At 44.1% G+C, this 15,229-nt stretch overlaps 2 protein-coding genes across 2 annotated transcripts in view; one reads left to right on the forward strand and one right to left on the reverse strand.

The window, feature by feature from the left end:
- Positions 1-14,596, forward strand: part of LOC102001641 (histone-lysine N-methyltransferase SETDB2) — a 65,782-nt gene extending 51,186 nt beyond the window's left edge. The window contains exons 17-23 of the mRNA XM_005355416.3: positions 6,146-6,279; positions 7,370-7,419; positions 8,433-8,500; positions 9,229-9,292; positions 9,867-9,998; positions 11,637-11,708; positions 13,812-14,596. Coding sequence (XP_005355473.2) covers positions 6,146-6,279; positions 7,370-7,419; positions 8,433-8,500; positions 9,229-9,292; positions 9,867-9,998; positions 11,637-11,708; positions 13,812-13,996 — 705 coding nt within the window. The 3' untranslated portion in view covers positions 13,997-14,596. The remainder of the gene's footprint in view (positions 1-6,145; positions 6,280-7,369; positions 7,420-8,432; positions 8,501-9,228; positions 9,293-9,866; positions 9,999-11,636; positions 11,709-13,811) is intronic.
- Rcbtb1 (RCC1 and BTB domain containing protein 1) overlaps positions 2,796-15,229 on the reverse strand; it is a 56,367-nt gene continuing 43,933 nt past the window's right edge. Inside the window, exon 15 of the transcript XR_003377668.1 lies at positions 2,796-3,016. The gene's annotated coding sequence lies outside the window, so the exon portion shown is untranslated. The remainder of the gene's footprint in view (positions 3,017-15,229) is intronic.

Here is a 15,229-nt window from a genome sequence, read left to right on the forward strand (position 1 = left end):
CCCGCAAGAGTGGAGCATCGTGTCTCTCTGAGGCATCTGCCCCCAGAGGAGCGCTGTTGAGTCTGACCTCACTTCCTCTTCCGCCCAGCATTCTGCTCTGTTTACTCCTCCCACCTTATGTTTTAACCTATCAGGGCAAGCAGCTTCTTTATTTAATTAACCAATGACCTTCCTCCATCAGCAGACCCCAATTTGAGCAGCTCAACAGTACCATCTAGGGTCTTCCTTCTGCTCTCCTACCCCCAAGGCAGCTAGCAGGTCCTCTGGCTGCCCTGAAGTTGCAGGCGGTAGAGCTCAAGCCTTTATCCTTCTGTCTCCGTGGCTGCAGTCTTTCTGCACCAGCAGCTGCTGGGCTGCTTATCACCAATCAGCATCTACCTTGGAGCTGTGGTCATGGGGGCCTATCCAGGAAAGGATGGCTCAGACAGTATCCTCCCGGGTTCACTGGGCCTCCAGGCTTCCTTTGTAAAAGTAAGATGGTAAGGATTTGAAATATTGAAGGATTTAAAAGAGTGTAGATTAGTAAACAAGATAGCAAGTCTGAGTGCCTCATGGCTGACCACAACCACTGTGAAGTGGTAATGACTGGGGACATACAGGTATGTGCTTTGTGAACTGTCAGGGTCTGTCCCAGCAGGCTCTATTAAACTCTCTGATTACACAGTGGCAGGACCACCTCAACGGGCACATTGCTTTTATCATTTGCTAATTGTATTTGAGGGAGTTCATGGATAGTTAGGGAAAAGTACTGTTCAGATTCTGGAGCAGCGGTTCTCAACCTGTGGGTCACAAGCGTCGGGAAAACACGGAATTCTGATAGTCTTAGGAACCACCAACCATAAATTAGTTTTTGTTGCTACTTTATAACTGTAACTTAGCTGCCGAGCAGTGTCTCGGTTCCTAAGACCATCGGAAATACGTTGTTTTTGAGGGTTGCCACCCGCAGGCTGAGAACTGCTGTTCTAGAGGGTGCCTACAAACAGCCCAGCTGCAGAATGAGGGCAGCTGGGTACAGGAGAATGCCGAGAAAGAGGTGGTTACACCTGAGCTTCCAGAGGTTTCCCTAGTGGGAGAACTTGGAGATGCAGGGGAAGGGAAGGTTATTGGGAAGGAATGCAGTCATGTGAGGTGGCGGCTACCCACTCACTGGCAAGCGTTTCCAGAACCTTGCTACCTGGACAGACGCTCGATGTGTACTTCATGGGGGAGACAGGCCAGTCCCCAGGCAGTAATAGAACAGCTGTGTACATTAGTACCCTCCATGGGAAGGCTTCCCCTGAAACAGGGCCTTTGAACCCTTTCCGAGTGTGGAAAAGAAAGATAAGGAATTCCCAAGGGAACTATTTCGGGTTATGAAACAGCATGACCAAAGCGAGTTGGGGAGGGAAGGGTTTATTTGGCTTACACTTCCACATCATCATAGTCCATCATGAATGAAGTTGGACAGGAACTCAAACGGGTCAGGATCCTGGAGGCAGGAGCTGATGCAGAGGCCATGGAGGAGTGCTGCTTACTGACTTGTTTCCCATGGCTTGCTCGGCCTTCTTTCTTATAGAACCCAGGACGACCAGCCCAGGGATGACCCCAGCAATGGGCTGGGCCTTCTCCCACCAATTACTAGTTAAGAAAATCCCCCACAAGCTTGCCTACAGCCCAGACTTATGGAGGTTCCCTCCTCTCAGATGACTCTAGCTCGTATCAAGCTGGCATAAAACTAGTGAGCAATAAAACAGGAACCAATGTGCAAACGTGTTAAAGGCCAGAAGAAGCTGGGGACACTGGATCACTCAGCCTGGTATGCTACTGTTCTCTTTCCCGAATCCTCACTCCTCCATAACGAGGTCATCGCCTCTCAGTGACAAGTGTACAGCTATGTTTTGCCATCACAGGCGACATTTCTGCTTGACCTACTAGTGTATCTCTCAGTGTATACTGATAGTTCAGAACTCCATCTTAGAATGCTGGCCTGTATGGAGAAACTGTCTCTGGAGAAGGCTATGCCCATTTAAGCTTCTGTGTGTGGTGGACAGTTTCTGCAGAGAAGCAAGCCTCACCTTGCACCTCCAGGATCCTTGGAGAGGTTAAACGTGGTTCCTCTCCTCTTTCCATCCCAGCTAGAGCAGTTCCTCGGGAAGCCCTCTGCAGTCAGTGGACCACATCACAGTCCCAGCCCACCAGCATGGCACCCCTTCCTCACTCAGTGTGACCAACCTCCCTCTCTATGGTCTGTGTAGATGGAGTAGCACCAGCCCTCACATGGTGCAGCCGCTGGGGGAAAGTCCCCTCTGCACTGATGCCCAAGTCACAGCTACAAACCGCAGCAGGGCCTTGGCCACTTCCTGTTTTACACCTCGCCTTTTGCAGCTGCTCCTCTGAAACCTCTCCCCACCCAACAGTAAGCTCAAGTGTTCTTATTCATCAGGACTCATCACTCACGCACACCACACATCTGCTAGTACCTTATTTCTCTTTCCGAGAAAACGGGCGTTTCCTGCCAGCCTCCTTCTTCCCATACGGCCCGCCATTTTCTGCTCCTCTGTTCGGCTGAAGAGATCTGGAGACCTAAACCTGTGCTGGGCTCCTTCCTGGGTCTGAACACGACCTAAGTGACTCCATCCACCTCAGCCGGCTTAAAGAACATCAATATGCCAAGGACTCATTTACTCTAGAATTCCAGACTACCACCATCTCCATGGATACCTAAGACAGCTCTCATTCAACTGGCTAAGAGCATCACCCCCCCCATATAAGCCTTTACCCCCCCCTCCAAAAAAAAACCCCAGCACCACCATTCATCTGTCCTCCAAACTGTAGGTGTAAGGGTCACCTTTCCCTTACCCCTCCTGCTTGATGCCTCTTCGGTACGTCCTGCATCCTCCGGTAACTTGACTCTCAGCACTAGTCCGTCACAGAGAAGGGGCTGCTGTGGTTCTCCAGAGCTGCCAAGGGCTACCACTTGGTTTTTCTCTTCCACTGTCCCTCTACCCAGTTTATTCTGCTCCTCCAAGCTTGTTCTCTGCATGGCAATCAAAGAAAATATTGATGAGTTTATGTCACCTAGGTGGAAAAATAAACATCTTCATACTCTTGCCAACCCTATATGATCCGGCACGCCTGACATTGCGGCTCGCTGTCCATCCCTCAGTGGCAAGAGGCCATCCTTCTTGTCCTTCTAGTAAATTTGCCAGTGGGAAGGCTCATCTTTCTCATCAAGCCTCAAAGACCTCTGCTTAGAATATTTCTCTTTTGTTTTTTTTTTCTTTCTTTTTTTTCATGCCAAAGGCTCTTAGTATTTAAGCTTCTGCTTCTCTACTCCTCTGTTCAGAGCTGACACCTCCTTGGTCTGAAGTTTAAGAACATGTCACTACTGCTTTGCTTTACCCCCACTGTTCTGAGTTGATTTGTTGCAGTCTGGGAATCAAACCCAGGTCTTGGGCTTTCTAGGCAAGAGTACTTCTGCTGAGCTGCAACTGTGTGACATTTGAAATTTTGCTTTATTAGATCATGTAAATTTTCCTCCCTGCCCCACTTATTTTTTTTTATTTATTCTTATTTTATTTATTTGCCAACTTAACAGAAGCTAAAGTTGTCTGGGAGGAGGACTCTGAATTGAGACAATGTCTACAACTAGATTGCCCATAGGCAAATTCTATAAGGTATTTTCTTTTTCTTAAAGATTTCTTTATTATGTATACAACATTCTGCCTCCATGTTTGCCAGAAGAGGCCACAAGGTCTCATTATAGATGGCTGAAAGTCACCATGTGGTTGCTGGGACTTGAACTCAGGATCTCTGGAAGAACAACTAGTGTTGCTCTTAACTTCTGAGCCATCTCTCCAGTCCCAGGGCATTTTCTTAATGACCGATGTGGGAGGGTCCAACCTATGGGGGGAGGCAGGTTGTCTTGAATTGTGTAAGAAAGTATACTCAGGACTGGAGAGATGGCTCAGAAGTTAAGAGCACTGACTGCTCTTCCATAGATCCTGAGTTCAATTCCCAGCAACCACATGGTGGCTCACAGCTACCTGTAATGAGATCTGGTGCCATTTTCTGGCCTACAGACATACATGCAGGCAAAACACTACATAATAGATTAAAAAAAAGAAAAAGAAAATACACTGAGCAAGTCATGAGAAGCAAGTCAGGAAGCAAGCAACACTTATTCATGGCATCTGGTTCAGTTCCTGCCTTGACAGTGCTCAGAGATGGAATATGACCTGGAAGAATAAAATGAAATGAACCAAACCCTTTCCTCCTCAAGTTGCTTTTGGTCACGGTGTTGATCAGAGCAATAGAAAGCAAGCTAAGACAGCCCCTCTAGATTGAGTGTCACTTTCATATGAGCAGGTAGCTTCTCTGCCTTCTCTACTCCTGTCTTTTTTTGTCCTAAAACAATGGCTGCAACATCACAGCCATCATGCCCTCAATAACCTGTGCAGACTTTACCTGGGTAAATCTTACTAGTTGTTTGCATTTCACCTTCCGTGATTTACTACTGCTGTTTTTCTGTGGTCCCCACACGTGGTACTATAGTTTGACTCAGACTCGGCCACCGAGGGCAAATCCTTCACCACTGAGCTGCTTGTCTACCCTTTTCCCCTTTCGTCCTTTCCAACCAGAATCTTGTTAAGATGCTCATCTTGGCCTTGAACCTGCAATCCTCCAGCTTGCACTTCTTGGAGAGCTGGGAGTGTAAGTGTGCACCACCATACCAGGCTGGGAAGTCTAAATCGTAACCCTTTAATTTTCTGTGAATACTTTCCGTCCTGTCTTTCCTCACCTTTAACATCTTCAGGTTTTACTCGTCCCTGTAGGAAACAGAACCACCAGCCCTTATGCTTTTCTTTTGGGGCTTCTGTTTGTTGCCCGTGTTTCTTTATAGCTATCCTTTGCTGTAAAGCCATGCTTTCTCCTACTGTATTTCTTAGTTTTCTAAAATATTTTCATTCTCCTTCTAACTTAAACCCTTGCAGAACTGACAGCAAGTGTATTGTGAGGTAGCAGTCTCATGCAGCTGCACTGTTATGCAGGCAGCTTCACAATTAAAAATAGCCACTCCTGTATGCTCTGATTTAGAATTCTACCTATATCTTAATCTTGTTTTTCAGCTACATTCGAATTTTCCTTATGTGCTTGCTTGTGCTTACCTGGGACACCATGAGTGCCGAGTGCTGTCTCTTGCTTTATGGCAAAGTCTCATTGGCTTGGAGCTCATTCAGCCGAGGATGGTGCCAGTCAGCCTTGGTCGGGGCTGGGTTTCCCCTCATCACAGCATAAGAACTAGCACTGCTTAATAGGTTTCCTGGAGCTACACAGGCCTAACAATCTCTATGTCATCTTCATATAAAACCCAACAGGGAAATAAGAACAAGGGAGCAAGAAAAATACTGTATTGTGTGTTTTTGTTTAGTCTCTACAAAATTGAAACAGGTTTCCTTTATTCCATAATATCCCCAATAGTAACTTGGTAGAGCAGTCACCACCACCCCAGGGATGAATGTCTAAGAGGAAGTCATAGCAAGTGCCAGCTGAGGTCACACATCTCAGTGGCACAACCAGGAGCTGCTCTGGCTTCAGGTTCCGGGTCCCCCAGCCAACTCCCTACCTAGGGATAAAGAAGTCTGCTAGTTTTGCTCTTTAGAAATCACTATTAAAATGGAAAGATTGTTTTTTGAAGCCATCTACATGTTCTTGCATTTACATGGACCATGATGTAACTGTCTATGCCAGGCCTTATATTCCAGTTGGCTGCAGTTTTGCTGAAACTTCCACATGGGTAGCCAAATCTAAGTCACATTTAGTGTGGGTATGGAGGCTGGGATATACCAGTGACAGCCAGGATAAAAATGCAGGGCTGCTGGCGTAAATGACATTTAATGACATTCTTATTTTTTTAAAAAAAGATTATTTATTTATTTGATTTGCACTGGGGTTTTGCCTGTATATACTCTATGAAAAGGTGTTGGATCCCCTGAAACTAGAGTTACAGACAGTTGTGAGCTGTTATATGGGTGCTGGGAATTGAACCCAAGTCCTCTGAAAGAGTAGCCAGTGTTCTTAATCACAGAGCCATCTCTCCAGCCCAACATCCTTCCTTTTTATCAAAGAAACAGGTACTTACACAGTCTGATCTATCCTTCTACAGACTTGCACACTTTGTAATAAAAAAGGAGCCACCGTGGGATGTGAAGAAAAATCCTGTGCGAAGAATTACCACTTTTTCTGTGCCAAGAAAGACAACTCAGTTGTACAAGTTGACGCAGTTAAAGGAACTTATATGTAATTATGTCCTTTAAAACTACATGGTGGAGGGGGTGGGAGGGTATGAATGGCTAGTTAACACATACTTTTTTTTTTTAAAGATTTATTTATTATGTATTCAGTGTTCTGCCTGCATGTATCCCTGCAGGCCAGAAGAGGGTACTAAATCTCATTACAGATGGTTGTGAACACATGTGGTTGCTGGGAATTGAACTCAGGACCTTTGGAAGAGCAGGCAAAGCTCTTAACCACTGAGCCATCTCTCCAGCCCCTTAAGACATACTTCTAAAGTTTAGTTTATGCAAGTGCTTTTCACATGAGAACAGAACTGAAGTCACCCACCAGGAACTCCACTTCACGACATTTCTGCACAGAACGGGAAGAAGGCCACTCAAGGTTTTCTCTCTACTCTCTTCTTCCTGCTGGAGAGGCTCATTGTAGGCAGCATGGCCTCCTAACCGGTCACTAGGAGACAGGAGCCAGTTCACGCCTGCAGTTCTGCAGCGGGAAGATCTTCCTTCGGGTCACATCCACGGGCACAGGCTCAGGGGTCTACACTTCCACCTGGTGGGAATGAGTTCTCTTCTTCCAGTGTTGGACCCACATAGAGAACTCAGGTTCGAACAGGCAATCCCAGGAGCCAGGAAGTCCCTTAGAATGTCAGCTCTCTACCCCACTATGATGCTGTCCTGGCGACACCCTTCAAATACAAGCTCTGTGAAGGCCTGCTCTGTGAAGGCGCGTTCTGGTCTGGAAAAGTCCTCCAGATTAATGCATGTGCTTCTGTGTTAGCTTTCAAGATCTGCAAAGTTCTGGGTAGTAAGACTGAAGCTTGAAGCCCTCAGCACAGCACAGGAACTAGTGCTGTTCAAAATACTGAGAACAGTCCCCGTTCTAATGCTCAAAGGGCACAACGATATGGTCCAGTCTCACCCACACTTGATGTGGGTCAGTCATTTTACAGACTTACACACATTCTTTTTAAAAAAACAAATACTTTAGCTGGTATAGTGGTTTAAAACTGTAATTCCAGCACTGGGGAGGCAGAGGCAGGTGGATCTCTACAAATTAAAAGATTCAATGATTCTTTGAAATTCTGTACTTTCAGATTGTTTTGCCAACAACATGCTCCAGAACTACCAGGGACCAGTCAAGGTGGTAAGTTTCTAAAGTAGGCTTAGGAAAAGTTATTTAGGTAAAACATGAAATAAGCTAGTTTCTTCTCTGTTGTAATTTCATGTGTACCTGTTTGTATGGATACCTTAGGTGACAGACGGTTGCCAAGAGCCACCGTATGGGTGCTGGGAACTAAACCCGGGTCCTCTGGAAAAGCAGCAAGTGCTCTGAAGCACTGAGCTAGCTCTAGTCACAGTCATTATGTGTTCAGGTCATTGGAAAGCACCATGAAAGGGTTGTTTGCCATCACTACACTGACAAGGGATGAGGGAATGATGATAATATGTGTGTGTGTGTGTACATATATATATATATGTACACAGAGAGAGAGAGTTAGTTCGTTCTAAGCCAGCCTGAGCTACATAATTAGACCTTATTTCAAAGAAATTATTCACCATACAACTTTGTCCCACTTCCTAACCACACTGTTAAGTACACTTGCTAAAGAAAAATCACTGGGCCAAAGAACACAAATGATAAAACTCTGGCTAAGCAACCACTGCTAATAATCTTCTGAAAAGCCAACTCTAGACGAGGAAAGTACGACTGCCCAAATCCCTGCGAGCATTAGCTAGAACATCTGTCAGCTCTCAACACCTACCTATGACCTGAGCTGATTTTCCTGTTCAATGAAACACCATCTATCTATACCACTTATCAATGTTATATTAGCTTATGAGCTTAGAATTAAAATTAACCCTTTGTTGTAAGCTCACATACCCCAAGTCCAAATTCACCCAGTATCATGATTTTGTAGCAACTTTTGGCATACATTTTTTATTTTATGCAAACAGGAATAATATATATATATATGTATATGTATATATGTATAGGTATATAGCTTCTCTGTGTTGCCCCAGATATCCTTGAACTTGTTCTGTAGACCAGACTCCGAGATTTCTCCTGTCTCTGTCTCCCGGGATTAAAGGTGTGCACCATTACGACCCAGCAATCTTTTGCTTTATATTCTAAGTTTTAAATGGTTTCTATTTTAGCTGAGGGCCCAAGCTTACAAAAGAAGAGAGGAAGCAAGAAACGCCTCCCATCAAGCATCCCCGAACAGGTAATTTGACTTATAGATCTAATTTCCTCACTTAAAGTTCTCACTTAAAATTTTGAACACTTTTCAAATCATTGGAGGAGTTGGCATTTGCATACCACCCTCATGTGTGTTGATGGAGCTGAAGCTAGTCTTCAGGTAACATCTTGGGAAGAATCTGGACGTGTCAGTATACTGAGATTAGTAAGACGCTAAAAGCTCAAGAGATGACATTATTCCCTTGGCTTCTATCAACCATCTCTTGGCACCATTTTAGAGAAGATACCAACCTTACAGGATACTTAGCTCTAAACAGACTGAGATAACAGACAAGCATTCGTTCAAAACCAAGTGTTTTCCAGCTATGTGTCCACACTTGGAGCTACATGGCCAAATTTCTAACTTTCAAGTTCTAGATTAGTAAATCTAAAATGTAAAAGAATTTGGAGAGATTTGAAACAGTATTTCTATCAGTTCATGTAAACTAAGTTAGTACAAGATAGCAACCCTTCCTTCTTATTGTTCATTCAGGCGTTGTTTTCCCGGCCCCAGACAGCATACCCCATAGGTTTTATCTATTTGAGAGTGCCATTTGGATCCTGGAGTTTGCCAAGACTAAACAAAACAAAAAGTTTGCCTAATACAGATCTTTTGTTACATTTAATTAATACAATTAATTATATAGCAAAACATTTTTATGTGGTATTCAAGGTCAACATGAAGTGTCAGCATAATCTGGTTTTCTCTTCTAGCCAACAAACATGAAGTTTAGTAGATTCAAGAAACGCATGACAGAAGAGGCCCCCGACCACAAAGGTTTGTTTTCAGTGACAGTTGTACCAACATGGTGGCCTCCAAATACTTATAAAAATGTTGGCCCATCTGTTCTGATGCTGGTGTTAGGCTTTGGTCTTTATTCTTCTGGACTCTGGTACCTGGCAAGTTTTGTTTCTATCACTACTATGCACTCTATTAGAGCCCTGCACATGAAATTATTTGAGTTGGAATGGCCTACTTCTTCTCATTCTAAGGCACAATTAAAAAGGAAGGCAGGTTTGCCTGAGGTCAGATTTCAGTGGTGTGCTACCACTCAGGTGACAGGTGGCCTCTGATCTCTGAGAAGGGGATGTCCTTACAACACAGCATCTGCCACAAAAATGAGGGCTGTTACCTCAAGCACTTGAAGCTAAATTTTACAAAATCACATGTATTCAAATATTACTATAAGTAGAGAAAAGTTTTCATTTTTTTTTTACCATTTACTATTTGAACTACGAAAAATCAGACAATTTACTCACCCATCAACTGGTAAAGTATAGAGGAATCACCATATAGCACGAACAGCTGCCCTAAGACCATTTCCTGCTAACGATGCGTTCTTTGTTCTTAGATGCAACTGTCAAAGTTCCTTTTATTAAGAAATGCAAGGAAGCGGGACTTCTTAATGAATTATTTGAAGGGATACTAGAAAAACTTGATTCAATTCAAGGAAAGCTCCTGAATGAGACCGCTTCAGAATCAGGTACTGAATCGGCTAAATGTAAATGAATATTAGAAAACAAAACATTTTCTTTCCAAGCTTTTCCCTTCCCTTCTTTACCCCATTCTTTAAAACCACTCATTGTGGGCTGGAGAGATTTCTCAGTGAAGAGCACTTGCTATTCTTACAGCAGACCCAAGATCAGTTCCTAGCGACTACATGGTGGCTCACAACAGTAACTCCAGTTCGGGGGAAACCCAACACCCTCTTTTATCCTGCACGGTCACTGCATGCACATGGTACACATATGTACATGCAGGCAAAAACACTCATACGCATAAAAACTACATCTAAAAAAATCAAGTTATTGCCAGATCTACTGTCCACAATAAATCAACAAGTCATGAAAAGTCAGATTCTTTAGTGAGCAGCAAACTGCATGGAAGCCTGGAAAGCTGTTCCTCAGAGGCACCCAGAGCTGAATGGGTAGAGGTACAGTCATTGCAGCTGTGTTGTGTTCGTTTGGCTGGTTGTGTTGTCGCTGCTATAGTTGATGTTTTAAAGTATACTTTTTAAAATATGTTTTAATTATGTTTATATGTGTGTGTGTGGGGGGGGTATGGACATGGGGGTGCAAGTGCCCATAGAGTTCAAAACTGTCTGATACCCTGAAGCCAGAGTTGTAGACAGTTGTAAGCCACCCAACATGGGTGCTGGGAAGCAGCCTCCAATTTTGATGTGCCTCAAATTCTATTCCTTAATAAATCAAGGGTTTAAAAAAGTATTACAGGGACTGGAAAGACAGCTCCGTGAAGAACACATACTATTCTTGCAGAGGACCTGGGTTCAGTTCCCAGCACCATGTCTGTCAGCCCAAAACTGCCTATACCTCAAGCTCCTGGGGATCTGACACTCTTATGGACCTCGAGGATACCTACACCCATGCGCACACGCACACACACACACACACACACACACACAATAATCTTTTTTAAAAAGCCGTATTGTGCACCTGGCACAGGACACACATGGAGGTCAGAGGACAAGCTGCCGGGGCTGGTTCTACTTCCACCATGTGGGTTCTGCAGACGGAACTGAAGTCACCAGGTGGCAGCAAGCACCCTACCTGCTGAGCCGTCATGGCAGATCATGGAGTAGTTCTTTAGATCAACTCTGTAACAGAAGTTTCTTTCTTAATGAGTTCCTAGGGAATCAAAAGGTCCACTTACAGTGTGCAGGTATATAGTTACTGGGACCTCTTATAACCTACAGAATGAGCTAAAAGCTTTAGAGTTCCTTGTTAGGGGAATCTGGATATTTCATACTGTGACAATGTAAAATCTGGACTGACTTAAAAACAATTTATGATAAAAACCAAGAGATAAACTACAGCTAAACATTTCCAAGAGCTCAATAATGCTTACATTCTAAAGGCCAAAAACTCTCAAATTTGTGGGTGCTTCATAATCAGCTGGGGGTTCCCTGAAACATGGGCATTTCCCCCCAGAAGTTTCAGCTGCACAGAGATGCTGAGCTGATGCTTCTCATGGGTTCCCTGACGGCTCTGCACTGTGCTGCACTCCTCCTCTGCTTACTCTTCCATATGGGGCTATGTTCTGGTTTCTCCCCGTGGGATTTAGTCACACTAAAATTAACACAGGAAGTTGTTTCTCCCTCTAGACTATGAAGACATTGAAACTTTACTATTTGACTGTGGAGTGTTTGAAGACACATTAATAAAATTCCAAAAAGGTAGGTGATTCATAAAATGATGAACAGTGTTGGTTGAGAGACATTTATGATTCAGATCAAAATGACAGGTGACCAAACAATAATCATGACTTCTAAGACAGTTTTTTATCTAATGAAAAGAGCCCATTACAAAAACAGCATGACACAGAGAAGAAATACATGCAAAAAACCGTAGTCTCACACACACACACACACAAAGACCACACCCTAGAAACAGCAGTGATTTGTAGGATTACATACAGTTCTGCTTCCTAGGGAGATACGCACATGCTTCTGTAACCAGAAAAACTGACTATAAGGCAGGAACACATGTTTTTGACTCTAAAATTGCAGAGTATTTTAAGCCATGTATAGACAGGCACAGAGACCTCCTGCAGCCTCTCTGCCCCCGGGAGCAAGACAGAGGCAACAGTGACCCACCCTGCATTGTGCCTCCCTTGCACTTAAATGTCATTTCTTTTCCTAAGGTTTACCTTCAGAGCTCATCTCCTGAAGCAGTGAGTACTGGAATCCTAAAATTCATCAGGGGAAAAAAAAAGCAAGAATAGCCAACAAAATTGTTTTTGTGTTTTCTTTATTAAAAAAAAAGTGATGTAGGTAGCTTGGTGTTGTGGTCCACACCTGTAATTCCAGCAGTTGAAAGGGTGAGTGAGGCAGGAGGATTGCCAGCCTAGGCTACACAGTGAAACTGTGTCTGAAAAACCTAAGAACCACGCATTTATTATGCCCCCCCCCCCTTAAGTACTAAATACCTCTGTGTGCTGCACCTATGGACTGTGTGAGGACCAGATTCCCACAGGATTGGTAGGAATAGCTCGTCTCGTTACTGCATAACACATTGCCCTAGACTGGTCTTTTCTACACGTGTGCCTATCAGACATAATGATAAGACAGCAGGTTTTTCTGCCCAAGTCACCTCAATACACACAGCCTCTCTCATTTTGCTTTTCTGTTACTCATTGCTATTCGAATTTTGAAATATTCATTTTTAGTCAGCAGAAAAATTACTTTAAAAGTTGCTTGAGCATGTCTGCTAATAAGAATAGTTCAAAAGAGTCTTCAACGAGCTGTGTTTCCTTTGGTACTGGCCTTGTCAATTGGTATGAAAGTTCTATGTCTGACACGTCATACAACATATGATGTGGTTTCCTCGAGATCCTAACCAGGACTGCATGAGAACCTGTGGGAAAGGTCAACACCTGACATAGGCCCTTCTGGCCTGGCTGACCTCACCCAGTATTTCAAGCTAACTGTGGGTATGTGGTCCCTCTGGCAACAATGAATTTGAAGCTTCAGCTGTGAAACTTTTAGAGCTATCTAAAATGACCCTGGGAGGTTTCCATAGGAAAGCCTTTTCCTCCCTAAACACACCCACAGCTGTGACGTAACAATGTCCTTAGAGCCAGAGATGTGCTCATGAATGAGTTTCCTTGGCAGTCTAGCTACATCCTCTAGTCTGACGAATGATGCGTGTAGCTGTGTTCTACTATAAAGGAATACACACTCACGTGATACACGCTGGGGTTTTGTAGAAAGGAGCTGTGGGCTGCATTCCTGCCACCCGTCTCCTGGCCGCCTATGCCCCGAAATAACAACACACAAATTGTATTCTTTTAAACACTGCTTGGCCCATTAGCTCTAGCCTCTTCTTGGCTAACTCTCATATTTTGCCTAACCCATTTTTAGTAATCTTTGTAGCACCAGTCTTACTGGGAAAGATTCAGCATGTCTGACCTGGCGGCTTGCTTCATCGCGTCTGCCCTGGAGAGGAGAGGCATGGCGTCTGCCTCACTTCCTGTTGTTCCCAGCATTCTGTTCTGTTTACTCCACCCACCTATGTTCTAACCTATCAGGCCAAGCAGTTTATTAATTAATCAATAAAAGCAACGGATATATGACACTCCCACATCAGGGTTCCATCCTGAGTCACAAAAGGAAGCAAAGACCTGGGAGGAGCCGCTTCTGCTCTGTATCACGGTCTTCTCCTTTGAGGCACAACTAACTACCATGGGGTGTATATTTGAACTGACTCAGACTAGAGACAGTACATTATTTCTAATCAAACTAGTGCGTAAACTAAAGATACTTTATTTCCTTTCAAAGCAATAAAGAGTAAAGCTTGTGAACAAGAAGAAATGCAGAGGCAGCTGAAGCAGCAGCTGGAGGCACTTGGGAACTTAGAGCAAGCCTTGTGCTCATTTCAAGAAAATGGAGACCTGAACCACTCAAGTTCTACTTCAAGAGTCTCGCCATCTTCCCTGTTCGAATGCGAGGACTCTACTGACTGAAATGCAAGTAGGCTCAGAAGACAGGCTGTGACAGATGCAGGTTTCCCTCCCCGTCACCCGCTACTGCTCACGGCTATTTTACACCTGACTGGGTGTTTCTTGTCACTTCTCCTTATCTCACTTGTCCTCCTTCCTCCTTGTTAGTAAAAACTGTTCCTCAGGTCAACGGGATCAGCTGAGAACAGATCTTCCCATGTATTCGCCAAGGAACAAGCAAGTCTTATGTATTGGTTGATGCCTTCCCTACTCACCCCAGTCAACTGCAGCAATACCAGAGCCTTTGCACATCCTGCTGTGAAATCTTAGAACTCTTCCTTGCCTCTGCTGGCCCTCCAGGTCTCACAGTAGTCTCCTCTCAGTATTAGAAACTCCATTACAACAGAGCAGAAACTCATTCCCATGGTTTGCTTACTGTTAACCTGGGTTCCTGCTCACTACATTTCCAAGACTTAGCGTACTCAATAAATGTTTGTAAAATATACTGTACAGAGTGGATGGTTTATTTAATACAGTTCACAGCAGCCTCAGCTGTAACAATGTAGAATGCACTGCTGTTTTAATGATTTCATGGGTCTTCATCAGTCTTTTTAGAAATGTCTTTTGGTCACAGTTATTACAAGGGCATGTGTTGTCTTTAAGACAAGCACCAACATTTGAAACTTGGCTCTCTGAATAAGAGCACCATTAGGAATATGGAATGGGAAAAATGAAGACTTTCCCCCCTAACAATAAGCAATTCAGATCTGTATGCCCACATCACTCTTGACCCTCGACTCCTTCCCATTCCCGTTTCTCATTTCCTACCATGATCCTCTCAGGTCCACATTAATGCTACCAACAAACCAGCATGGGACTGAGCCGTGGCTCCAGCATGGTGTTGAGTCTGGAATCATTCCTGGTGCAATACTGTGGTTTCCAATGTCACTTCATGAAGGCTGAACTGGAATGACTGCAATAGGACCACCCGTCAGAATGAGCTGGGAATTTCTATATTAAAGTTTCCCCTTCTGCCTTACAATTCAACTTTAATTTGTTAATCACAGTAAACTGTATGGCACAAGGAAGCACCACTTGTTTGGTTCATATTGTTTGCACATATTGGGCAAACTGATCAAATGAGCCTGGCTCTGTTCTACTGGAAAATGAGCCAAATACTCCCAGCCATTATTTCTATATAAGAAAATGTAAAGCCGGGCGATGGTGGCGCACGCCTTTAATCCCAGCACTCGGGAG

The sequence above is a fragment of the Microtus ochrogaster genome, chromosome 17 (genome assembly GCF_000317375.1).
Source record: "Microtus ochrogaster isolate Prairie Vole_2 chromosome 17, MicOch1.0, whole genome shotgun sequence".
Lineage (NCBI taxonomy): Eukaryota > Metazoa > Chordata > Mammalia > Rodentia > Cricetidae > Microtus > Microtus ochrogaster.